Source organism: Capra hircus, chromosome 7, assembly GCF_001704415.2.
Source record: "Capra hircus breed San Clemente chromosome 7, ASM170441v1, whole genome shotgun sequence".
NCBI lineage: Eukaryota > Metazoa > Chordata > Mammalia > Artiodactyla > Bovidae > Capra > Capra hircus.
In genome coordinates, this window is record NC_030814.1 from 104,534,425 (window position 1) to 104,561,451 (window position 27,027).

Sequence of the window (27,027 nt, forward strand, 5' to 3'; positions counted from 1 at the left end):
GGGATGGCAGCTGGGCCTCGGTCCTGAGGACAGTAGAAGGACATGGTCCAGAGGGGTCAGGGTCACAGGCTCTGGTTTGCAGTGGAGCACTTTCAGGATCCACAGCCCTTCTATGCTCTGGCAAGGCAGACACAGCTGGGGAAACAAGGGCACCCCCAGGGTTGCCCCCAAAGTCGAGTGGCATGGGAGCACTGTGGAGGGAGGCAGTGAGGTGGAGAGGACACAGAGAGGGCTCCAGAAATGCTACTCCTAGAGCTTTATCCACAAAGATGATCTGTGATGTCAGGCCAAAGGTTCTGGACAACTCATGTGGCTATGGGTCGGGAACTTGTGAGATAAGTGATAGTCCAGGGCTATCCGTGTGCATGCGTGCTTAGTCACATCTGACTCTACAACGCTATGGACTAGCCCACCAGGCTCCTCTGCCCATGGGATTCTTCAGGCAAGAATACTGGAGTGGGTTGCCATGCCCTCCTCCAGGGGATCTTCCTGACCCAGGGATAGAACCCACATCTCTTATGTCCCCTGCATTGGCAGGTGTTCTTAACCACTAGCACCCACCTGAGAAGACCAGTCCAAGACATATATACACTAAAATTTTTTTTTTGAAAGTGAAAAAACACAGAAGGCAGAATAGAATGTGAAGTATAATTTGCATTTTTAAGAAGGGTTCTGTCTAAAACATGCCCATATATAAAATCATCTACACAAAGGGATCTGAGGCCTGGGTGCCTTGGGTTGCGGAAAATTATTTTCCCATGGAACACAATTCTGTATATTTTGACTTTAGCTAGACATTACTTATTCACAAACAGTACTTGAAAATTATACTCATGTGGAAACACTGTTTAGACCATGAGGAAGCAAGTCTCTAGGTAGGCGGTTCAGTTCAGTTCAGTCACTCAGTTGTGTCCGACTCTTTGTGACACCATGGACTGCAGCACGCCAGGCCTCCCTGTCCATCACCAACTCCCGGAGCTTGCTCAGACTCACGTCCATCGAGCCGGTGATGCCATCCAACCATCTCACCCTCTGCCGTCCCCTTATCCTCCCGCCTTCAATCTTTCGCAGCATGAGGGTCTTTTCTAATGAGTCAGTTCTTCACATCAGGTGGCCAAAGTATTGGAGCTTCAGCTTCAGCATCAGTCCTTCCAATGAATAGTCAGGACTGATCTCCTTTAGGATGGACTGGCTGGATCTCCTTGCTGTCCAAGGGATTCTCAAGAGTCTTCTCGAACACCACAGCTCAAAAGGATAAATTCTTTGGCGCTCAGCTTTCTTTATAGTTCAACTCTTACATCCATACATGACTACTGGAGAAACCATAGCTTTGATGAGATGGACCTTTGTTGGCACAATTACTTAATAAGCTGTCTAGGTTGGTCATAGCTTTTCTTCCAAGGAGCAAGGTAGCATGCATGATGAGTCTTAAATTTTTATTTTTTGTTACTTTTACATGGGAGTGGGAAAGAGGGGAAACCTCTGTGCTTTGCTCTGCATCTATCTGGGTTTTGCATTTTAACAAATCTTTGACAATGAAAACATATTCATGTTGCCTGGACGTGTATGCTTGCGTGTATTACACGTACATGTTACATAGGTCCACAGACTAGAGCTTCTCCAGCAGCACCGCCTGCCTTTCTCAAGGTCCTGGTCCAAAGGCTTCCCAGGAGAGGGGAGGATGAGGGGGGAGGAAGGGGTGGGGAGAGGCCATCCACACTGGTAATGTTATGTTCAGGTTCCAATCAGCCCTAAATGACAAGGTAGCAGAGGAAATTTTACCTTCCAAACTGAAAGAAATCTTCCCCAAATCGCAGGGGGAAACAGGCCTGAGGTGAAGACCGTCCTGAGTTCTCCTGGGTGGAGAACCTTGCTGTGTGCCTTTGCCCAGGTAACCTTCCCCAGCCCCGTGCAGTGAAAGGAGCTGGGAAGGGGGTCTCCCAAGAGGGAGGAGGAGCGTGGGAGGGGCCCTGGTGGGTCCTCAGCTTTCTCGCGGGCAGACACCGCCTGCAGGGCTCTGGCAAGGACAGCACGTGTGGGGCTGCTTGGCTGGCAAGCCCTCCTGCCTTGACTGCGTGGCCCCGTCACTCCTGGGCGTCCTCCGGGACAGTGAGGAGCACTTCAGGGGACCCACCCCAGCTCCCTAAGGGGCCTCGTCTCCTCCACCCCTAACTTGCTAACGGAGCCCCCAGACCTTCTGGGCTGCCTGCTACCCTGGCCCAAGCAGGCTGCTGCCCATCAGGCTGCGCTCAGGTGGAGGTCCCCACAGGTCCTGCAGGCGCCAGGCTTGCCCGCATTCTGGATCCTCCCTCCTCACCAGAAGGGCCAGGGGCTGCCGATGGGGCGAGCAGACACAGACAGGGAAGAGCATATGGGAACAGCAACGAGCTCTCAAGATATTCCACAGGCCGGCTCTGGAGTCAGGGCGAAGCCCAAGTGGGCCTTGCTCTAACTCTGGCAGCTCGAATCCCAACCCTGGGAAGGCTGTGAGGTGGGCAGGTGAACTGTGGGTAGCTCAGGTAAAGCTCCCATATCCCGACACTCTCTCAAAGGCAGATCTCTGTACCCAGCAACTCGCCCCTTGTTCTCCACAAAAAATATGGTGGACCCAGCCACTATGCTTGGCCCTGATCACTACCTGCTCCCTGGCACCCTGCAGGCTTTCCTTGTGACTCACCAGGCCCCTTGGCTGCAGCGGGGCAGTCAGCTGGCAAAGGACATGCCTGAGAGGCAGCAATTTTACAATCTGTCTCCATGTAGGCCCCACCACATCCACCACATGTTCCCTGGCCAGTATGATTGAAAAATGCATCAATGGAGACCATGGAAAATCGGGTTTTCTCTACATTTATTTCAACTGCTAAATGATTAACAACATCCACAACTTCTTAGATTAAAAAAAAAAAGAAAAAACAACCCCAAACCCCCAAAACTTCCATTTTGTAACATCACAAATGTCTTCTAGGTTTTACCAAAGACCAAAAAGCTAAAATTCTCTATATGATTTCCAGTGATGGAAACGAGGCAGAGACAGTAAGCACCCAAAGTGGCGAGTTAGCACTTTCCGGATGCCTGTCGTCCTCACGGAAGAGCCCCTGGAACTAGAATGACAGAAAAGACACTGTGACTTTGACAAGGCTACGCAGCTGCACGTCACGCTTGCTTGCATGCATGCTCCCTGCAGAGTGGCCTCTGCCAGAGAGAGCAAGGGCAGGCGTGGAGGGCCAGCATGCTGGTCCTCGGCTGACAGATGGCACAGGACGCGCCGCCATGCCCCTCCCTAGCCCCCACAATGCCTTGACTGCCTCAATGCCAGCTCCACAGAAATGTCACCTGAGTGTTTACGGGACTTTCCAGGCTCAAGAAGTAGGTGTTCCCTTTGACGTTTGCCAAAGGCTCATTGTCAGCCAAAGCAGGACACCCCCAGGAGGAGTGGCAGGAGGCTGTGGATTGAATAGGGCTCGAATCCTGGGAATTCCTAAAGTATTTTATTTATAAATAAAAGCAGAAAGCTAAGAAAGAGCATACTAGGACAAAGTGAATATGATGGTCAAAGCTATGCTTGAGGAGCGAGAACTCTGGGCGTGTGCTGGCCGTGCATGCTCTGTGACAGGCCACGGGGAGCCAGGCCCACGTCTCAGAGTTCGATCACTCTGCCTGACTCACAGCCAACATGGAAGGTTGCTGGAAGGATTAAAAAAGAAAGAAGGTGATTCCCCCAGGTGGTTCCCCCAAACCAGACCACCAGGCTATTCCAACTCTGCTGAAGAACCTCCAACATGTCCACCCATAAAGGTCTGCCAAAACAGAAGTGACCAGAAGCAAGCAGCGCTCAGGGGACTACCCATGACATGAAGAGAGGCAGCACCAGGTGGGAACGCGACGCTGTGCCACTGAGTGCGGGCCAGACAGAGAGAGACCCAGAGGCGGCTGGGACTACAGCCCAGGAGAGCTGAGGATCTGAGAAAATGAGGATTTCGTAACTGCCGATAAAAGTGGCTGATAGGGTAATTCACTGCTCTGTCCCTCAAGTTCACAGTATCAGCAGGATTTTTCAGATTTTGACAGATTTAAAACTTCAACACTGCTGCTTTCTGATGAAGGGTTGAGAGATCCCCACAGCCTGAGAATTCCACATGTAGCTGCAAGAGGCAGAGTGTGAGAAGCTGGAAGGGGCGGCAATCATACGTCTTGAAATAGCAAACAGCTGCAGATCCCACCCCAAGAGGATCCTTTCTGTTCTGCACAAAGGCCCTAATAAAACAATTCTTTACAGTGCCACACACGCAAAAAACGAAATCTTGAAGAGTTTACACCTCCTACCCCTTTGCAGGAAATACTCCATATGTGGTTTTTTAAAAAAACTAGTTTGCTTTGTGGGTTTTAAAGAGAATGTAAATTTGGGGAAAGTTTCATTAGTGTAATGACTACTCCCCATGACTTTAGCTGCTGAATACACTGGTGAAATTTCATTGAGTCTCTAGGGATGCATTTAAGAGTTGAGACTCCATAAATAACATGTTCACTGAACCCACGTGTGTGAAGAGCTTCAGCACCCAGACCGGCAGGCTGTGGGACTAGGGCGCAGGCTTCACTGCTCCTGATCCATACTCCCTATTTGAATTAGAGAAGACACAATCCATGACTGTCTCGGGATCAAGTCTGCTCTTAGAGCGCAGCGTGTCCTGGGACAGGAAACCTGACAGTGGCCGGCTCCCGAACGCTCGCAGGGCGCTGGTGCCTGCAAGGACAACCCCACCTTCTGAGTGGGGCCAGCAGAGACCTGCGGAAAACCTGCTGCCAGAAGCATTTGGAAGAAGGGGAAAGGCAAAAGCAGGCTGGAAACGAGGCCTTTTTTTGTGTGTTTTAAGAAAAAGAAAAGCCAGGGGGTGGAACCTCCACACCAGAAACTGCAGAGATGTCTGTTTTCCGTGTACACACCAAACCTGCTTGGGCACTGGCTCCAGGGCTGATCCGGGACAGAGGTGGTGTTTTAAGAGTAATTGCTGCTGCAAGCCTTATCTTTCTCACCAATGGTTTTCATCTATTCAGGGAGAGAACGATTTTGTTCAAAACTGAGTTGGAAATTATGGGTGGGGAAGACAACTAAAAGCAGGGGAGAAAGATAAGGATATTTATAGGCCGAAGGCCCTCGGGAAGGAGGAGGACTGGAGACCCTCAAATCGAGACGAGGGACGAGTGGCGTCCTCTGCGGTGCCCCTGACACGGGCAGGACACAAGGCCACTCCTGAGGCAGCTTGTTTCCACAGGACGGCTTGGCGCTCAGGCCCCACCACAGGCTGCAGGTGGCGTGCAGGGCGAGTGTGGGGCTCGCTCCTTCAGCCAAACCTGGAAGGTGAGGGGCAGGACGCACCCACAGCCGAACACCCCTAGTGCTTCCCTCACCGAGTTTTATGATTTTGGGGGGACTGACACCTTGGTGCTGGTGTCCTACCTCCTGGCACGTCAGCGCAGGCAGAGCGCCCCCACTGGCTCACACACATACCTATTTGCTGGCCCGTCTGTGTCTGTACATCTGCATCATCCTCTGACGGAACACATCAAACGTGTCTTCTTTGTGCTCCTGCCCGTCGGCACCCAGCCCCTCCCCTTCCGACGCGCTTCCCCTGAGGAGCAAAATGGACAGTTAGCTGCGCCTGAGCCCGCGGCCTGGCCACCAGGGCACGGACACAGCCCGAGCCGCCAGAGGGGCACGGGAGCATGAGGGACACACGCAGGTGACAGCAAGGGAAAGAGGAAATCGAGACAGAGCTCATGGTGGGGACAGGGACACTCACCTGTGCAGGCCCGTGGACCTTCTGAGAAGCATGCTCAGAAGCCAGCCCCTTATTACAGCAGAAAGCCTCCCTAGCAGGTGCCAAGCTCACTTTTAACGGAAATGCTTGCTGCACGTTAGTGGGGCTTCCTGAACTGTGGGCCGTGCTCTCTCCTGGCTAGTCTGAGTGTGGGTTCCCGGTAAAGGGAAGTGGCTGTTAGCGTACCTACCCAGAATTACCACTCAGCTTTTCTGATCATAATGAACATGGCCAAATGCCAGGGACCAAGGCTATGCAAACGCAGCCAGAAACTGTGCGAATACCTGCACAGGGACACACCCTGCCAGAAGCCACGCTCAACACCGGGAAACCAAGGGGTGCCGGTCAGAGGACTCAGGGCCAGAACCCCCCAGAGAGCCTGTCTCCCCGGGCACAGCCGCCCACCCCCCGGCCCCCGACGCCTGCCGCATACACGCTGACCGGCTCCCTGATGCCCTTCCCACAGGAGCCCAGGCCGTGGCCCTCCTTCCAGCCCATCTTCTGTAGCATCTGGAACCCCAGGTTCTTGTCGGTCAGCTTCTGCTGGGCAAAGTCAAAGTCCTTGGGTTTCTGAGGAGAGAGAAGAGTGTGGCACATGAGAGGCAGCAAAGCACCTGGATCAAGCGTCTGCCCTGGGCTGCACCTGGACGTGGTCCAGTACTAACACCCCAATGCCCCTCTGATGCCCCTAGAGGCTCAAGATCAAGTCACGGTCCTGGCAGCATTCCCTGGGTGGGCTGATATTTGTAAAGGTTGGAGGTCACAGCTTGAGGTGTCCCCAGAGAACTGAACCAGAGCAGTCTGTCAGGCTTCGCTGCGACCGCTCTTGTTGCGGTGTGGAGACTATGAACTAAACTTTGTGCGGGGATGGTAGGGGCTGGGCCCCAAATTTTGACTAGGAAGATCCCAGAGTGGAGACCTGAATAAAGAAAGTGGCCATGTGATGATCAGGGGGCATATCCCAGGCTGGGTGAACAGGCCTTGAGGCAGGAAGGCCCTGGAGTGCCAGAGTCAGAGAGGAAGCAGGGCTAAGGCAGAAGGGGCCAGATAGGAATGGAGAGAGGCTGTACAGAAAAGCTGTCTCAAAGGGTCCTCTCTATTTGATGTCCACTCCTCTCTCATCGTTTCATTCATTTCTGTGAGCTTTCAAAATGCTGGACAGCGACTCCATTCTGGAAGCTTCCTGGGCAGCCCTCAGGCATTACTTACCAAACCTATGTGTGTGTCTGGTCCTTCTCAGGTCTGGGGCTCTGAGTGCTCCCAGGGGCAGGGACGAGGTTTTACCTGGACTCTGGGGTCCATGTCTAGTACAGAGCAGACCTCGCTGAGAGTGGGTGCAGCTGGGAAGGATGGGGCCTGGGAATGACCTTGTGGGTAGAGAAGTAAGAAGCCCTGGCAGAGATCTGGGCTCCAGAGCAGGCTGTGGAAAGACAACTGAAAAGGCCCAGAGGCCTCTGGAGGAGACACCTGCCCGGTGTGAGCTATGAGGATCTCCATTCACTCATGAATATTCATGTCCTGCGAAGTCTAGGCAGCTAGAGGCTCACAATTCCTGCCACCTGAGCCTGTTTCTTTAATCCATTTATGGCCTGGGAGACTGAGAGGGGCTCACGCGCTCCCAGGGACAAGGTTCCCTTGTCCTAATCAAGGCAGCGAGGAACAGCAGGGAGGGTTCCAGTGTGGGTGGGAAGAGGGTGGAGAAGGGACAGGAAAGGTTGGCCACAGGTCCCCCAAGGACAGGCTTGCACCTCGCTTCTGGAAGGCTGCATAAGTGGAAGCAACAAGAGGAACAGGGGTCCACTCAGCCAGACAGCTCTTGGTGAGTTTTTAACTGTGTCTAAGAATCAGCCTGCCCGATCTCCTGGGGCTAGAACAAAGCCATGCACCTGAGGCCAGGCTGCAGAGTGCAGAGAGAGCTACGAGGAGACCTCCTCCCTGTCAGCAGTCACCCCAAAGAGAGACCCACGGCGGCAGGATACCAGCTGGCTGCACACTAGGCTAACACCATTTCATTTAATCCTCCCGGGATCTCCTACCTACAAGATAGGTGCAACTGTCCCACTTTACAGATGCACAAACAGAACCTCATGCCAAGATTAGATGGCCAGGCTGAGCCTAAGACGGCCGCCTTCTCACTGCTAAAAGCACACACTTCAGGCACAGGAGGGTTCCTGCTCCCAGCTGCAACTGAGGCCACGCTGACGCTTCGTCTGTCTGCCGAGACCGGCACGATGCACTCACAACAGTCTGAGCCACCACACGGGCTTTCCTCAGCCCTGGATGCCTGCAGAGACACCTGGTTCCCCACTTACCTCCTGGACTGCTAGGGACCTGTGATGTCCCCACGTGCCCCAGGTGACCTGGGCCAGCCTCACCTGCCTGAGGTTCGCTCTCGTCTCCTTCCAATGACCCACCCCCCACAGGGGCGCCCCATTTCAGGCAACAGCAGCCCTGGTCCCTTCACTGTGCAGGCCAACACCCCCAGAGTCACCCTGGACTCTTCTTGGCTCTCTCTGGCCCACATCCCGTCCATCAGTAAGTCCCACCAGCTCCGCCTGGACCACTAGCCCACAGGCTGCTTTCCACACAGTAGTTATAATGGCCAGGTCTTCTACCCAAATCCCCATCGTGGTTTGGCCCCCTGACACCTCTCCCAAAGAAGGGGCACAGTGCTGACACCCACCTACAGACCCCATGTGACCTGGCTGCTGCCACCTCTACTTCCTCACCACCCCACCCCCACCGCCCCACTCTAGGCACAAAGGGCTCGCTGCTGACCCGTGCCTGCCCTGAGGCTTCTATCAGGCCTCCCACCTTGCTCCTCCTCACCCACCATGCTCGGTTCTGCACATTTCTGCTGCTGACAGCCCTGCTCACTGCCGCCTCTGGGTGGGCAGATGGAAGAGAGAGCACAGGGTGTCGGTGCCGGTTCATTAATGAACACTCGCACACGCATGCGCACACACACACTCACACACACACACACTCAGCTTACCAGCAAAGCAGCGCACTGTTTTAACCACAATTACAGTCTACTAAATCTGAACCTTTCGATGGCTGAGACATGATCTTGTTCATCTCGCCGATCCACTGCACACATCAGGCCTTACCCATCCGTTAAACAGACTAATTGCTCCATCCTGTGCTCTGGGCAATGCAAAACAGTTTTAAGAGAGATAAGGCTGTGTGTTGTTCTTTGCATGTTGACACCTGGCCTGCAGAGTGAGTACAGCCTGCAGCCAGTGCCCTTGAGAACTAGGGCAAGCTCTGTGTCACATGTGAGGATGCCCAGCCATGCTCACCTTCTTCTTGGACACGGGGCGACCCCGAGGCCTGTCATAGGCAATTCGAACTGGTTCGTGAACTGGAAGACAAAAGAAATGTATATATACAAATACACACGTCCTTTCCCCAGATTACTTAGAAGACAAGCGTGCTGCAGCTTTGGCTAATGGCCCTTCTGCCGGCAGAGCAGGCTAGGAGCTGCACTGCGGGGCCAGCTGCTTGACCCGCAGAGCACGGAAAGGAGCACAGGGCCTCAGCTAGGCACTGCCTTGCTGGAGGAGTCTCCTTAAGTGTGACCGCCACGTTTACGATGACGGACCCAACACACGCACTGCTTTCCATGACTGCAGGAAGGCATTTTGCTTCAATAAATAACTGATTTGTGACACTGCGCCCTCTTCATGTCTCTGCAAGTGTTCCATAGATAAAGAAATAAAGTCCACACAGAATTTTCCAGTAAAAACAATCACACTTCTCATACAGAGCACTGCTGCTGTTGCTGTTGCTGCTGCTGCTGCGAAGTCGCTTCAGTCGTGTCCGACTCTGTGCGACCCCATAGACGGCAGCCCACCAGGCTCCCCCGTCCCTGGGATTCTCCAGGCAAGAACACTAGAGTGGGCTGCCACTTCCTTTTCCAATGCATGAAAGTGAAAAGTGAAAGTGAAGTCACTCAGTCATGTCCGACTCTTCACGACCCGATGGACTGCAGCCCACCAGGCTCCTCCATCCATGGGATTTTCCAGGAAAGAGTACTGGAGTGGGGTGCCATCGCCTTCTCCGTACAGAGCACTAGATCATATTATTATTATAATATTTGACAAAGGAGAGACTAGCAGGTCTGGTACTATCTCATCAACCACCCTATCAAATGACTGAGAGCTTCTAAAATTCAAAGAATCTCACTTTTCCCCCATGAAGGCCATCATAACAAGTATTCTGATGTGATACTGACCTCTGGTAAGTTCTGAAGGACGAAGAGCTTAGTAGAGAGTTAGCAATCGATTGCAACACTGTTTCTCAACAGAAACCATGAGAACTGTTAGCAGGCAAAACTAGACTGATACTGTTGGGTGTGAATATGATGTTCTCAATAACTTAGAACACATAGATTCTACATACACAGTGGGGCACTGTTCACCAAAACCACCTCCTCCCACACAAGCGTCAAAGGATCAGCCCCACAAAAGAAACCCAGGCCTGGCTGTGTGGAGACCTGGGTGGGCAGCAGGGAGCCCACCAAAAGTGGCACATGCTGTGATTTACAGTCCGAAAAAGGCAAAACCACAAGGCCAGAAAGTGGTCAGTGGCTGCCGGGGCCAGGGAGGAGACTGCGGAGGGCAGAGAGGGGCTTCTGGGAGAAGCCCCAGCTCGGCAGTGCCTGCGCACCTCTGCCAGAGCTCCTCGGACTGTCCACGGGGAACGGGTGCGCTTTCAGTGCTGGCAAACCATTACCTCAAGAACCGCGACCCGCCCTACAGACGAGCAGGAGACGGCCTCCCACGGCCAAGGCCGGCAGAGCGTGGACTCCACAGGCCCCACTAACTGCGGCCCCAGACTGCTCCATGGCCCCTGCCTCAACATCATCAAGCAGCTATCACTACCCTGGGGCCTTGCAGGAGGGAGGGGGGCAGTGCTCAGAAAGCTGGGCACCCCTCTAGATCACAGGCAGTTAACTGCCAAGACGACCCAGGCCTGTTTCTTCCACAGCCAGGATCCCCCTGTTGGAAGCTGAGCAATAACGGAAAATAACAAGCAACATGTGGGGTGCTGGAAGCCAAAGGCAGCATCTCCTTAGAGTGCCATCTCTGGAGCAACTGGAAACGGCAATTTCTCATGAACATTTTGGACTGTGTGCAAAACCAACAGGACTATTCTAGGTTAAATAAAATACAAGACCAAAGAGCCCCTGGTTGTGCTGGTCCTAGGGGGATCCTCAAAGGTTAGCTGGAGTGATCAGAGGCAGAAGGGGTGACAGGGGCCAGCAGTCATCTTGCAGCTAGACTTGGGTTGGGGGGATCAGGTACATTCCTCAGAACAGGCCATGTCTCCACAGTTTTCCACGGCCCCCAGCCGAGCATCACTCCTCCTCAGGTATTAAACAGAAGATGCGCTGAGGCCACTGGACTAACACCCAGGCACTCACCCTTGGGCTCCTGGATGAGACACAGCCTCTTGGGAGCTGGGATCATGCCGACCTTCAGTGACTTGCTGCTGACCCTCTTCCGGGGGAAGCAGGCCCCTGAGGAGGCCTGGGACAGGGCAGGCCCGCCAGCCGGGCTGTCCTCGGCCACCTCGCTCAGGAGGCCATCAGCGGGGGGGCTGCCCTCCGAGCCCTCAGACTTGGACCCTTCTGCCGGCCTGGAGGCCCCTTCAGGAGGGGAGGCCTCCTCACCCCCTTCCTCGTCCTCCTCTTCGTCCTCTTCCTCCTCCTCCTCCTCCTCCTCAGGCATCACCTCTGGGCTCTCCAGCTCAGCCTCATGCTGAGAGGGCTCATCCTCAAACTCTCCTTCTCCTTCCATGGGCTCCAGCGGGCTCTCCTGAGAATCGGCACTCTCACTGGCATGGAGGGTCAGTGGAGATGACGTAAAGCAAATCGACGGGCACAGTTCAAATACCTTTTTTCGATAGAATTTGAAAGCTGAACTATTTTGGTCATGTAGAAACCTAGGATAAAGATGAGATACACTGGTTAACCAGAGGGTTCTCTAAACTTTCCTATTTGCTGAAACTGTCCAAATGGACCTGACAGAACTGGAGGTGGCACAAAGCAGCAGATACATGACCGCTTTCTTCCAGCTGTGGTAGAAAGTCAGCCTTTCTTTCTTGATGGTAAGCCTTACAATGAGACAGAAAGTTTGAGGAGTATTAGTAATTTTACAAAGGAGCAGAAACATAAGAGCCCTAACTGCTTTCTTGGGGAGGAAGTTGGAGGAACAAAGTATGCAGGGACGGTCAGGGAACACGCTGGAACGAGCTCTACCACCACAGCCAGGAGATCCGGCCCGGGCCTTACCTCATCTCTCTACGTCACCGGCCACTCTAGGCCTGCGTGTGGCCTGTGCTCTGTTCCTCCTGCCCTCCAGCCATGAGATGGAGAAAGGTGTGCCAACCAAAGCACCTCCTGCCTCACGTCCCGCAACAAAGCCGTGTGAATATGGGGGCAACAAGGCCTCTTTGCACCTCAAGAGTTCAATGGCCTTAGTCATAGCTTGGAGGTGTGGCTAGTGCCGAGAAACCAAAAACACACAAAATATACTTGGGCCAAAGGAAAGACAGCCCTTGTTCTTGGAAAGGACAACTCAGCCTCATAAAGGAGTCAATTCTTCCTACCAGGGTAATCTTGTAGCTACCTGGACTTTGTACATCCATAAAGTAAGAATTCGGACTTTGAACAAGCTGTTTCTTTTATGTTTCTTCTTTTCCAAGGAAGAATGCAGTAAAATTCCTGCCAAAGGCAGGCTGATCCCTTTGCAAGTCCAGCCCATGCAGATCTCTTAATTGTACTCCGTTTTTTCCAAGGCGTATTTATTTGTTTTTGTTGTGCTGGGTCTTTGTTGCTGTGTGTAGGCTTCTCTGGCTGTGTCAAGCAGGGGCTACTCTTCCGAGGCGGGCAGGCTCCTCACTCTGGTGGCCTCTCTCACTGCGGAGCAGGGGCTCTAGGGCGCTTGGGCTCCAGCAGTTGCGGCATGTGGGCCCAGCAGGGCTGCGGGATCTTCCGGGGCAGGCACTGCGCCTGTGCGCCTGTGCTGGCAGGCACACTCGCAAAGCCTGGCCGCAGCAAAGCCTCTCAACTGCATTCTGAAGCTGACCCATAACTCAAGCACACTGGGAGCAGAGCGAGATGTGGCTGCACGGGGAGCACAACACAACAGGCTGGAGAGCGAAAACACGGGTGGGACAGGCGGAGGGGCTTCTGGATGTGTTGTGAGGGGGAAAGCGAGGCACAAAGCCCCTGCTACACACAGAAACCTGCCTGTGCTGTAAGAGCTGAGAGAGAAATACTCACACACATGCTACAAGTGAGTGAGAATGGCTTCTTATTATTGATGGATTGGGGAATGAGACTTCTCTGAGTTTGCTTTTGTAATTTTTACTTTAGAGCCATACAAATTCTGTACTTATTTTAAAAATTAAATTGAAAAAGAAAAAAATCTCCAAATAGATTCTCAGCAGAAACAAACGAACTTGACTGTGTCAAATTGATGACATAACCACAAACACAAAATGAATTAACTGAAGCAACTACTAAACACATTACAGGTGTGATTCTTCTAAGGGAAAGCAACACAAAGTCATCTTGCCTTTTACTAAACAGGTGGGTGCTGGATGCAGTCATTTTCCAACTATCCTACGAGCACTGGGGGCGAGAATGCATCGCCCCACTGAGGCTGCTGGAGTTTCCCAGCTCTCTCTGCAGGGCACAGAGCGGACAGCATCTTCTGAGGAACACTGCTCAGAAAAGGCTGCCACAGGGACTGAGGAATAACGCCAAACCCTGCCAGTGCCAAGTAAGCAGGACAATGCAGAGTTCTCTTTCTGCACTGGGAGAAAAGAGAAAGCTGCTGAAATGCTCCCGCCTGCCCTTCACCGAGTTGCCCCCTTTGCCTGGCCCTGCCAGTGTGAGGTCCTGCATGCAGTGGCAGCCCAGCAGCCCCCAGGCCTGTCAAAGGCAGTACTAGGCTGAGTACCTGCAAGGTCACCAGTGCTCCATGTGGCTGGTCTGGGTCTCACAGGAAGCAAGAGGTACCCAGTGCAGGGGACCTACTCAACGTCCAAATTTGCTATAAGAGCCTAGACACACTGACTCCCAGAAATGTTCCAGGAAATGTAAAATTTTTAACCGTATCCTTAAGTAAACTAAGGCACAACTCTCCAGCACGTTGGGATCAGGGCAAGGGTCCAGAAGCCCTAGCTGGCTGTAGAATGCAATCTAGATAGCATGGGAATCCCACCCACTCCAAGCAGAGCTCAGCCACGTTAAGGCTCAGCACTGAGAACACATGGCCCTCAGGCGACCTCCCCCTTCAGGAGAATTCGCACCCCACAGGCAGAGTGGGTTCTGTGGCCTTTGGGCTATAGAATGTTGAATGTTTACCCCACTGAAGAACGGACAAGGGTGCCAAGCCAATACGTGGACGTGCTTGTTGCTCACACTGGGACCAAATCCCATTGCCGTGCTACACGAGCAGCACACTCAGCCCGGCCAGAGCTGCCAGCACCAGCAGGGACAGTGCCCTCCTCCTCAGGCTCACGGGCGAGCACACTCTCCTCTCTGCCTCTGCAAAGGTTCTGGGGAGCCTTCACGTCCTTCTGCCCGGGGCGTTCTCTCCCCTTCCCCTGGCCAACACCCACTGAGCCTTTGGATCCAGCTTAAACTTCCCTCTGGGGACGGCTTTTCCTGATGCCCCAGACGAGGGCAGGTCTCCAACAACCCCAGACAGATGCTTCTCCCGAAAAGCCCCGAGTTCAGTGGAAGAGAAGTCATGATCTATCCTGGCGGCGACCCTCTATGGGCTCTCAGGACACTCATGAGGTGACCATAAATCAAAGGGGTGTGATGGGTACGTACCAAAGGTCAGGGTTGTCAATGCTGTTTTCTATGCTGAACTGTTCAATCTCTGGTCCCACCTGAGCAACAAATTTGGCCAGTTTCTCTGCAGTCTCCATTGTCTTCGTATCAACTACAAAATAAAGCAACTGTCATGAACCGGTTCTGAGCTGGCAATTTCCATGTGAACATCATGGGGCTGTGGAGACTGATTACAAAGACGGCCCGTCACTGTGGTCTTACCCTTCGCCACGTGCCTCTGCCGCTCTGCCCAGCAGAGGTAGACTCTCCTTTGAACTGGGGCTGGCCCTGGGACGCGTTCTGACTGAGACTGTGACAGAAACGTGGAGCCTGGGCCTGAGGCGCCTCAAGCACCTCCTCTGTGTCTCCTGGATACCCAATCCAACCATCAGGCTTATTGCTGGGGGGTGACAGGCACGTAGCCCACAAGCTTCATCTCCTCAGCTAACAAACAGTCCCTGACTACTGGCCACTGCCTGCAGCTAGCAGGCCCAGCCTAGTCGACCTGAAACAACACCCGATGCTTTCTTTGAAGCCATAGTTTGGACTGGCTTGTTACACAGCAATAACTAGAAAAATGTTTTTCCCTCTATATTCCCATCTAGTGCTGAGGGGAAGCACTGGCCATAGGGCAGCCCTGTTGTGGAAGGAGAAGGCAATGCTCGGGAGAAACAGAAGAAACTGCAAGTCACCTAACTCTAAGGAAGGAAATGAGACAGCTTAGCAGGAAAGAGGAAACAGAACGAGAACCAGGGCAGCCCTATGAGAAGCGCAAGGGGCAAGAAAAGAGAGAATCTGATCAAGGAGCTCCAGGCCCCAAGCACGTGCACGTGGCACACCCTGCTGGCCAGAAGGGGAACTGCGCAGGGAAGCACAGACTCGGCAGGCGGCACGCGTGCTGGCTCCACGCTCAGGACAAGAGGAAGGGGCAGCAGGACTCCAGGGCCAGACCATGGGGAGGCGAGAGGAGCATGCCTCCGTGTGCGCCATCCTGGCCGGGTCCCTTTTGCTGCCGTCTGCTGCCCAGCCCTGCCCTGCCCAGCTCACAGAAGCTGCCTGCCTCTGCAGAGACCCCTGGAGATGGATCAGAGTTGGGGCTGGGGCCCAGAGGATAGGGGCAGGGGTGAGCACTCACCATCAATAGACGGGCAGGGAGAAGAGGTCTGAGGGGCTTCGGAGACATCCAAGCCTGCTGGTTTGGGGGATGGGCCGGAGGCTTCAGGGCTGGGGTCCCGAGGTGAGGGTCCAGCCAGCTCTGGGGGGCAGTCCTTGGCAGCATCACTTCTGTCTGGCTGGGGCGGCTTGCCCTGCAGGGAGCCCGGAGCCTGCCGGCCATGGTGTTTCAGCCTGGTGCCTGAGGAGAGTAGGGTCTGGGTCCCGGTGGTGGCTCTCCTCACTTTCCAGCCCCGGAGCCCTTGAGTTCGAAGATGCCCCCGCCGCCGCCCTGGCAGCAGCCTCCTCTTGAGGCTCCGGACCGCCCGGGCATACAGCATAGCCCGGACCGCACACTCTGCTGCCACTGGCTTCTGATCTGCTCCTGGCAAGGTCTGGCTCATCCGCTGCATTTCTGCCAGCTTCAGCTTGTAATATTTATACTCCAGACTACTGTCATCAGACAAAAACCTATGTAACAAAACAGGAACAGCAGGACATCTGTGAACATACCAGCACAACCAAACTGCTGCTGTAAATGCACTTCTGCAAACCCTTTCTACTGGGTGGCCTCCTTGCTGATGGAGAGGCTCTGCCCAGCTCTACCAGGGGCCCAGCGCTGGGCCCTAGTCATGTGTCCTGCTCAGAGCGACCACAGGGTCATCAGGAGCTTTGATGGAGCACTGGTTGATTCCTCCTCGATTTCAGCACCATGGAGGAGCTCACAGCTCCTGGCGGCCTCACATGGAAGCCCTGTGCTGCCAGGGAATGGCAGGGATTGCTCCCAGACACTGCCTTCAGGAGGTGAAACCCTTCAAATGGCGGATACTCAGCGACCTTTTAACTACATCATTAAGGACAGTGTGCCATTGATGTGAAGTCACGTGCCAGAGGCATAAGGAGAAGAGTCCAGAAAAGAGGAGTCTGAGTTACATGCACTGACATTACATGTACTAACACAGAGACCCATGATACAGCCCGTGGAGAGCAAGCTCAGAAATAGAGCACTGAAACGTACCCTATGAAGCCGCCTCTGTGTACATAACACCCATGTGTATTCGTGTTTTTCCACACAGGTTGAAAGAATAAAAAGTAAACAAGAATTTGCTCTAAGGAGTGGGTGAGAAAGGGGCGTGGGAGGGGTCTTTCACATTATTTACTTTGCAGACCATTTCATCAGCACTTTCTTTCATCTCTATTAACCCTTCCTTCCTAGTCTGGGCTTTTTTCACCATTTTTTCCTTGCCTCATGAATTGAATGGTTATCTTCACTCTTTATTTCTGATAAACACATGCAAGGTTGTACCTTTCCCCCAACCTGCTACTTCCTTCTGAAGAGTTTCTAATTTCAATTCTAATTCTCTTTCATATGAAAAGTTATTAGAAGCCAGTTTTATTTAGGCTGTTGTTGGTTTCAAGTTATGGATTGCACAATGTGGCCAACATGATTTTCCTTTCCTGGGATGGTCTGTAATTTTCCCCATGACCTCATTCATATCAAGGTTTCTGTGAACATTCAACTTCAGTTTGTGTTAAAGAGTAAGTAGGGTCTGCTGAGTATGGCAGTATTTCACGAGGCTTTTGGACTGTCTGCTACTGAGATCGTGTATTAGATTAGGTTCCCCATTGCCAGACTGGCCACGAGGTGGCAGGGCACAGCAGGATGCTGGCAGCTCTCTGTGCTGTGGCGTGTCCCTGGCGGGCAGCTCTGTATGGCGCTCCTGCCGATGCTCACTACACAGTCAAGGTCTGGCTGGATCTGGGGGAGCAGGCTGTGCTGGCTCCCCTGCTGCCCGAGACACTCTGCCGGGCAGCAGCAGCATCCTGTAAGACTGCACCCTAACCAGCCTAGGTTCCCACATGAGGGAAGGCGGACCAACAGGGATGCTCCAGGTCTCAAGTCAAATGCAGCCCCCTATCCACAGCAGAAAGCGGAGTAAATGCCAGGTGACCCGGACCCCCACCACGGGAGTCCCTTTTCTGTGGTCGATTCTAATGCCAAGTGCAGGTTCAACACATCAGTCACAAGCCCATTTCCCCCAGCTCTAGTGGAGCACAACATCAAAGGCACAGCGCACTCCCGAGCTAGCCTGCCACGTTCAAATCCCAGTGCAGTCACTCACTAGCTGTGAGATTTACTGAATCTTTCTGTGCCTCAGTTTCTCCATCTGTAAGATGGGACGGGTGATAATGATAAGTTATTTCACCATGTTGCTGTCAGGCTTGAATTATATACTTTTCATTATAAAGAAAATGCTTTGGGAAATTCCCTGGTGGGCCAGTGGTTTGGACTTGGTGCTTTCACTGCCAGGACCTGGGTTCGATCCCTGGTTGGGGAACTAATATCTCACAAGACGCACAGCTCAGGCATTTAAAAAAAAAAAAAAGAGCAGTATCGGTGTGTCATCTCTAGGGATATAACAGTTAACTGTTAAAAGTAGCTTAAAGAACTAAAAGTGACTGTCTCTAAGGAACAAACTCAGGGACTTCTCTGGCAGACCAGTGGTTAAGACTCCACTCTTCTACTGTAGGAGGGGCACGGGTTTGATTCCTGGTTGGGGAATGATCCCACAGGCTGCACTGGTATGGCCAAAAAAAAAAAAAAAAAAGAGTGGAACTGGCATGAGAATGGATCACGGCAGAAACATTTATTGATTTTTTTGGTAAATCACATACAAATACCATTTTGACTTTAGAATTTAAACATATACACCAAAACCCTAAGCTTACTTTTTTTTTAACACTGTTTCTTTGCACACTCTTCCTTCTTATAGGCTCTGGGCAATTCTGAAGGAGTTCACAGGCGATCAAATCTCTGAGTCAGCTCCCTAATCTGTTCTTCATTCAGGCTGCTTCTATCAGCCAACCACTGAGATTATTTCAACAATCATTCTTCAATTCCAAGATCCTTAATTGGCTATTTTCCATAATAAGCAGTTCCTCTTTCATGGATATAACATGCTATTATCCATCTAAGACTATTAATCACATATGTGTTTTTAGATAATCTTCTTTTTCTTATAGTAACTCTGTCTTAGGTGTCAGATCTGTTGAGTTGGGTGATCTTCTTTCATGATGCTGATTTTCCTCAAACACATGCTTACCTTTTGATTTGCAGGCCTGCCCACCACCACCACACATACCAAGCCTGGCTCGGCTTCTGTCCACCACCCCGGCTGTCAGTGACTGGGAGCCTGCGGGGAGTGTGCAGCGGTCACGGGGCCAGGGACACATGTTCCCAGTCCTCTCAGGGCCCCTTCCCTGCAGCCCAATGACCTCGACAACCCCCTGGACACTGCCCCTGGGTCTCTCAGGTCTACATGACATCCTACCCAGAGGAATTGGTCCCTGCTTTCATCTCTCAGTCTGAGGCTATCTCGCCTCCTTCCTTCAGCCTAAGCACTGCTGAGACCACAGTGCCTGAGTGTGAATCTCAGCTCTGTCTGTTACTAGCTGTGTAGCCTCCAGGCAAGAGGCCTCTTTAAGCCTCAAGTTTTCTATCTGTCTGTAAAGATGACAACATATCTACTTCAAGAGGTTGTTTATGAGGGTTCGGCCAGCTAGTGCTTAAATCACTAAAGTGCTTAGAATGGTACCAAGTGCACAAAAAGCAAAAGATTTGCTAAATAAAAAGTATTCAATAAATGATACTGGAGCAATTAGGCTTTTTTTTTTTTTAACTTTTAAGTTATATGCCTATCTTATTCAACATATGAACATGACCTTGGTGAATTCAAGAATTCTGTCAAAATAAAACCATAACAATTTCTAACTCTCCTCCCGGAAATCATACTGGTTACCACCAAAGCTCTGGCATCGTTACACAGAAATTTTTACCTTTCAAGCATCTTTAGTACAACAGCAAGAACAGAAAATTCAGGGATTTCCCTGCTGGTCCAAATCCACCTATGAATGCAGCAGGCATGGGTTTGATCCCTGGTTGGGAAAGATTCCACATGCCATGCGGCAATTAGGCCTATGGCCCACACCTCCTCAGCCCACATACTGCAACTGCTGAAGCCCATGCGCCAAGAAACCATGCTCTGCAATGGAGTCACAGCAATGGAAAACCCATGCCCTGCAACGAAGGGCCATCCCTGCGCGCCACAACTAGAAAAGGCCTGCGCGCAGCACAGCTAGAAAAGGCCTGCACGCACCACAGCTAGAAAAGGCCTGCGCGCACCACAGCTAGAAAAGGCCTGCGCGCACCACAACTAGACAAGGCTTGTGTGAAGCAATAGACACCCAGCGTAGCCAAAAATAAATAAATTAAAAGAAAAAAAAAAGAATCTACCGTGCAACACAGGGGACAGAGGTTCAACAGCTGGTTGGAGAACGAAGATGCCACAGAGAACTAAGCCCACACGCAGCTACGGAGCCTACATGCCACAGTGGGAGTCCACGTGCCTCAGAGAGAGCCAGCCCCCACGGGGGCAGCCAAGACTCGACTCAGTCAAGCCAATACATGATGGCCAACGTTTAAGAAATAAGGGAAGGGCACGTCATTATAAAACAAAGCATTCTAAAAATCCAACAGAGAGGGATGGCTGAATAAACTGATCATCTACTCTTCAGGCCAGTAAACACAGCCATCTAAAATGTCTTCAAAAAGCAGGAAACATGAGCACTTTCCTGTGTAAAAGGAGCAGGTATATCACAGCATAATTACAACTGTGTGAGAAACCAGAGAGCCTCCCATGAGCAGAAAGACTGCTAACAAATACCCCCAGATGCCAGTGCGTGCCGGTAAGAGCACAGGTGGCTTCGCCCAACTTTCTATTCTTCTTCTCCTTTTCTAATAAGCAAATGCTGTATTAATATTCATGGTAGAAACTTTAATTTTAAAAAATCGTTCTATTCAAGCAAAGAGGCAATAAGACAAAACGAAGGCAGTTGAACAGAAAGTAGCAATAAATCACAAGCAACTGCTGTGCCGTGTTCCTCATCTTACACTCACTCTTTGCACGCGTCTCTCACCTCATCCTCAAATCAGCACAGACAAGGAGTCTGAACCCATATGAACCTGACCCACCCGCATATGCTTCCTACTGACTGACACCACAGCTCAAAATAAACACTTCACTTTCTTCTCTGGACACTATCAGAGCAACAGAAACAGTGCCCTGTACTTTACAGGAGGGATTCAGAAGAGCACCATTTAGAGACCTACCAGTAAGCAGGGTCCTCCTTGAGAAGAGCTCTCTCTTTGGGAGACAGGCTGCCTCCAATGACACGTGCAACCAGCTGGTCAATGATGTCCGCCACCTTGTGATCTGCTCGCTGGGGGACCTCTGGAACACACAGAAGGTCTTCTCTGAGAAACATACTGGACCGCATGGGGCCTGGGAAGATCAGGATAGAGCCTAAGGATGGAGCCTAAGCAAGTGCCAGCAACTGAAATCCTCCTTCACAAGAGACCAGCATTGAAGAGGGAAAGGGCCTGTTATTCCAGAAACCAATGTGCAAAATATCCTCTCAAAAGCCGTAGTAGCATAATCACTAGGAGAGAAAGAGTCGCAAACTTAGTGACTGTACAGAGCAATATTCTATAGAAGGAAACAGTAAGCAGCAACTCATTATCTCTTTTTGCATACAGCTTAACTTGTTCACAATATTAAGGGGAAAACAGACATAAAATGCAGCTAGGTTTAAAATAATGTAAGAAGTCTATCTAAACTGTAGTTTGCAATATGAACAAAGGAAGAAGAGATACAAATAAACAGACACACAGAAAAAGAGATTGGACAGAAATATACCAGAAAATCAGCAGAGGTTATCTATGGGTGGTAGATTTAGCAGGGATTTCACTTTTTTGTGTGCTTTATCTATAAAAAATAAACACATGTGATGCATAATCAGAAAACATACATAAGCTCACAAAGAAAAATTGTCCAATTAAAAAATATTAAAAAACATCAACAGTTCCAAGATAGGTGTTCACAGAAAGCATCTGTTGAATGTTTGAAAAAAAATTTTTTTAAGTGTGAATTTCCTTTGATATTTGCTAGTTTTAATAGCACAGATGGTCTATCTGCTCATTCAATCAATAAAAATCAGCCCTGAACTGGAGAGGTTTCCAGTTTGTTGTGGAATGGCACCGACATTCTCAACAGCAGTGAGCTCCTAACACAGGATGCGTCGATCCTTCAATTGTCATCTCATTTCCCCTCTGAAACTTTCTTTTTTTGTTGTGGGCTCTCAGTTTATAGAACTGCTAGTTTCACAGGATTTTACAAAAACAGTAAGAGCTTCAAAGTCAGAGGCTTTCAAAGACAATGAAATTTGTGCATCACTGCAACCAACTCTAGAGAAGATGACCACAGTTAAGGGCCAGAAAGTGGATCTTACCTTTGGCCCAGCAATCTTTCTGTGGATATCTCCTTTAAAGGAGGATTCAAATTTTTTTTTTAAATGAAAATAATAGTAAGAATCTAGAAATTCAACCAAAGACATCACCCCAGCATTTCTAGCAGAAATGGATGTAGTGGCAGCCTGTGCCCCGTAAGACATGGACACTGGCGCCATCTACCTGATGACCAAGCAGGGGCCAGTGCTTGGCAGATGCCAACTTCACAGGGACCTGGCTCTGCTCAGGCTCAGAAGCCTTTAATAAAAGGCACTATGACTCCAACATCATGGGAGAAGCAGCAAATGCTGCAGAAACACAGCAGAAAAGAGCCTTTGATAATCCTGTAGAGGAGCAGACTGCAGTGTTTTCAGTACAGCAAGATGGCAGCTACAGGCACACCTGCACAGCAGCACAAGCAGGGGGTGGTCGTGGGCAACTTTAGGTTGTGCGGGACTTTTTCGTTCCTCTCAGTATCACTGTTACACAGACTTTCCACCCCACTATTTCGGGGGATGTGGGGAAGAGAGGTCCCACTTCAGCCCTGAGCTCACTTCTGAAAGGCTCCCTCTCTGGCAATAGGTGCGGCCGCCCATCCATGGAGGGACCTACCTAGTGCCTGGAGCAGTCAGGGCTTCACAAGGGTGCCAACTTGACTGGGGCAATGGAAGCCGAAAACTGTATCAGAGGAAAAAAGGACTTCCTCAGTGGCCACCATGTGTGCTTATGACTTCTGGGCCTTCTGGGCTGTGAAAACATCCATCCTGGGAGTGCAGGGGGAGGGAAAGGGACACCACACAGCCAGTCACTTCTATTTCTATTACCTTCTTCTCTGTCTTCCCCTCCCCAGTAAGCCAACTCCTTAACTGCAGGTTACCATGTATACTGAAGCGATCTCTCAACTTCTAGCCAGTCTAGAAAAGTGAGCAGGTGAAAAGGTGCCTCCACCACCTAGCCCTCAGAACAGTTCAGAAATAACCTTCCTGACTCCCCATGCTGGGCTGGGGCCTCTCCTATATCCCCTTACTCCCAGCATAGGAGGGGCTGGGTTTGTGATTTCTTCCCCTCAGAAGCCTGGGGGATCCTTGGAGACTGTGGCCTGTATTTACTTTCAAGTAAAAACTCGGGGCTGGGGGTGGGGGGGGCGGGGCAGAAAAGGGGTACTTTTGGAACAAGGCTTCTTAACCTTGGCTGTAAGATGATACAAACAACCCAGAGAGTAAAGCAATACTACGTACAAACATACATCCACACGCTTATAGAATGAGTGGCAGGCATGTATGAATGAGTGGCAGGCACTGTGAGTTTTCTCCTAAAATTCTGATTTGTTTCCAACTGGCTAAAGAACTTCTATGTACAAATATCAAAGAGAATGAGAGAAATGACAAAAAAGCAAACAAATCACAACAAATAGAAACTGCTGCTGCTTCCTTACCGTCACTCAGAGCACTCAGAGCCTTGGCCTGAATTTCAGGTTTTGCGGGAGGAGCAGCTTTCTCCTCATCTCGGGTGGGCTCGGATTCGGCTTTCTTGACCTGGAGTGGACACCCACTGCTGACCAGCCAGGCCTTCAGGTGATCGATGTACTCTCTCCCAAACAGAGTCGAGTCCTCGAAGTTTGGAAAGGCGGCGGGAGATGGAGCTATATCTTGGAGGCCAACGGCTTCCAGGATTTTCTCTTGCCGGAAGGAAGAGGCCAAGGAGAATGTCTGTCCCAGAAGAGCTAAAGACTTCCGGCAGAGAGAATTGGTGGTCTCCAGGGCAATAGCCAAGTCCAGGGGGTTAGTGAGGGTCTTCATCTTCACACTCAGCTCGTAGGCATTGCAGGCCATGAGCAGGGGTGTGACACTCTTCAGCAGCCGGTCTTGTAGTCTCATTATGTATTTATCAAAGGGCTTTATGATTTCAAAAAAGCAATTTTTGGTCTTCACAGCACCTTTGTCTAAAAGCATGTTTAAAAACTCGTTATCAACTCTGGGTGTTTTCAAAGCAGAGTGCTTTAAAAATTTGATAGTAAAAAAGCAAAAATCTCTGTGCTCTGGTTTTAATGAGCATTTGAATGAGGCGAGCATTTTAGCACAGGTTTCTGTTTCAAGTTCAAAGAGAGTCTGGAAAAGCTGGGAAAATTTAACATCATCTTTTATGGTGTGGAATCCTGCCCACTTGATTATTTCTATCCCAAATCTCGAGAAGACATCCGACTTATCTATGATGTCGAAGCTCATCTTTCTCCTGGGGAGCCGGACATCCTTCAGATCAAGCCCCAGAGGGACTTTCCGGGTAGGGAACTGGACCTCTTCTGTCCCTGGGTTCGTCGCCAGGGTCACATCAGGACTTGAGGTGGTTTTCTGGATTTGGTTAGTGCCCTGAGTTTTGGGAGTGATACGACTCATAGTGGGTACCTTTTTCGTGCTCACGTTTCTCAGCATGACAAGTTTCCCAACCCCCGCTTTCGAAGTGAGCAGGCCTTGAGTCTCCCCCTTTCCCAAGAGAGCACCCTCCTGGTCAGCAAGGCTCAGGCCTCGGCCTCTGCCCTGGGCTTGGCTGCTGCCCCTGAGCACAGAGTCTGCCTCCCCTGGACGGTCCACGTCATAATCACGACTCTCTTTCTCCAAGCACTCTTTCTCAATCAGCCTGGAGGAGCCAAAGCTCCCCAGTAACGAAGAAGGGCCAAAACTACACTCCTGTGACCAAGAGGGTTCTTGAGAAACTGAGTGGGCAAAGTCTTGTTCCCAAGAGCCATGGAGTGCAAACTTCCAGTCCTGAGAACGGAAATGTCCCAGTTTCCGGTGGCCAAAGACCTGGTCTCGGGAGTTAGGGTGGGAAAATTCCAGATCCCGGCTACATTCTTTGCGAAAGTAGCTGTCTTCACTTACAGAAGGGTTGCTTGACCTGAAGGAAGGTCCTGGAAATATATCACCTCTCAGGCCTTCTCTCCCAGTGTCTCGAGGATGAGTTACAGATGCACCCAGAGTATACCTGCTGTCACTGTGAATGTCATCAAACATATCTGCTCTGGCTCTTGGGACTGTCCTTAGAAGATCTGAAATAAGCAATCCAAAAAGAAACACAAAGGTATGTGTCAGACCAGAGGCTGCAAGTGGGTGATCTGCAGACCACCAGCAGGGTGCTTTCCCAGTCAGAGTGCATTTTAGAAACTCACATGGAAAATATGTGTGGTTTCACTTAAAAACTTAGGTTTCTACTTATGCAAACAGAAAAGCTATGAGAACTGGGCCTGCATCTGGCCTTGGTTAGTCCATGGAGGCTAGGCAGCAGTGCTGCTCACTCATCCAGATCCTTTGCCCTACCTCTGTTTTACAAGGCTTCCCTGGTGGCTCAGCTGGCAAAGAATCGACCTGCACTGCAGGAGATCTGGGTTTGATCCCTGGGTTGGGAAGATCCCCTGGAACGGCTACCCACTTCAGTACTCTGGCCTGGAAAGTTCCATGGAGTAGCAGAGTTGGACACAACTAGCAACTTTCACTTCACTTTCTGTTTTGCAAGCCTTCTTTTAGACTCAGGGATGGGCATTTGGTTCCCAAATAACCTGGTCTTTACTGTGACTGGAACGCTTGTCAAGTTCTCCTTCTATCACACAGCAGACAGGTTTTCTAGAGGCTGCCTGCCTCCCCTGCTTCCTATGGCCCACAGTGCCACTGAGGCAGGAGCTACATCTGACACTGCACCCACCACTGCTGGCTGGACCTTAGCTGAGTGCTTGATCCAAAGGAGGCTGACGGGCTCCCTCAGAAAGGGTCATTAAGCCAACCAACACCTGAGAAAAGAGACGAGCAAACAAGAGGGGAGGCAGAAGGCAAACAGGCCATGGCAACAGGAACCACAGTGGGAGCTGAGCACGGTGTGCGCTCATCCTCCACTCTGCAGAAATGAGAGAAATAGCGAACTACGTCTGCATGTGTTCATTCAGGCACAAAGAAACTGTAAGGGGAATTCCCTGTGGTCCAGTGGTTAGGACTCCACGCTTTCACTGCCAAGAACCTGGGTTCAGTCCCCGGTCAGGAAACTGAAATCCCATATGCAGCATGGCGTAGCCAAAAAGAAGAAAGAAACTGTAAGAAGTCAAAAACAGAAGAGAACTAGGGCGCACAGGAACAGAGGGCCTCAGGGTGACATCTGTACAGAGCACCTTTCTTACTTTCTGAACCAGAATCGATCACCTAGTCCAAAAGTCAATCGTAAAAGAGAAAGATGCCAGGAAGTAGTGACGGGTCAACAGGCCACAGGAAACAAGGGCTCTGTATAAATCCAAGTTTATCTGTCCAACAAGTGCTTACTAAGCACCTACTGTATGTGGGCACTGTTCTGGCCCTGAAGTTACAGCAGGGAAGATACAGCAAAGTCCCTACTTTCCTGGATGTTTCAGTTGAGGAAGCCAAATAATAAACACAAAATTCTTCAGCTGTAAGGAAATGCCAAGCCGGCGGGAATGTGAACAGGGAAAGCCATTTTTAAACAGGCTGGTCAGGTGGGCAGCTCTAACAACAATGTGTCTGAGCAGCAGAGGCCTGGCGTGAGGGGTCAGAACGTGCAGCTATGGGGAAAGCCTACCAGGTAGAGGGAGTGTGAGGACTAAGCCCTGAGATGAGTACAGGACAAATGTGGTGAGAATGCAAGAGGGAAGGAGGGACAAAGCGGTAAGAAGGCAGCACCTAGATTCTGCTGCACACTGCAGTCCTGGGGCATCCTGACTTAATTAACTAGGCTGAGGTGTGACCTGGGCATTAGGACGTTTAAAAAGCCCCCAAAGGATTCTAATGTGAGGCACAATTAGTGAACTACTATGACAGGAGATGCAAACAGAAGTGGGTGCAAACCAGATCAAGCCAGGCCCTTGA

At 51.1% G+C, this 27,027-nt stretch overlaps 1 protein-coding gene across 4 annotated transcripts in view; it reads right to left on the minus strand.

Annotated features, from left to right (window-relative positions):
- The window catches only part of SUGP2 (SURP and G-patch domain containing 2), a 28,027-nt gene continuing 3,831 nt past the window's right edge, over nucleotides 2,832-27,027 (minus strand). For 3 of the 4 annotated variants that reach the window (XM_018051466.1, XM_018051467.1, XM_018051465.1), the window contains exons 3-11: nucleotides 23,604-25,211; nucleotides 20,993-21,164; nucleotides 15,806-16,293; nucleotides 14,671-14,782; nucleotides 11,245-11,765; nucleotides 9,119-9,180; nucleotides 6,250-6,386; nucleotides 5,507-5,627; nucleotides 2,832-3,101 (exon numbers count right to left, since the gene is read on the minus strand). In XM_018051466.1, the coding sequence (XP_017906955.1) occupies nucleotides 5,507-5,627; nucleotides 6,250-6,386; nucleotides 9,119-9,180; nucleotides 11,245-11,765; nucleotides 14,671-14,782; nucleotides 15,806-16,293; nucleotides 20,993-21,164; nucleotides 23,604-25,211 (3,221 nt within the window). In that variant the 3' untranslated portion in view covers nucleotides 2,832-3,101. The remainder of the gene's footprint in view (nucleotides 3,102-5,506; nucleotides 5,628-6,249; nucleotides 6,387-9,118; nucleotides 9,181-11,244; nucleotides 11,766-14,670; nucleotides 14,783-15,805; nucleotides 16,294-20,992; nucleotides 21,165-23,603; nucleotides 25,212-27,027) is intronic. The other variant, XM_018051468.1, reaches the window with a different exon arrangement.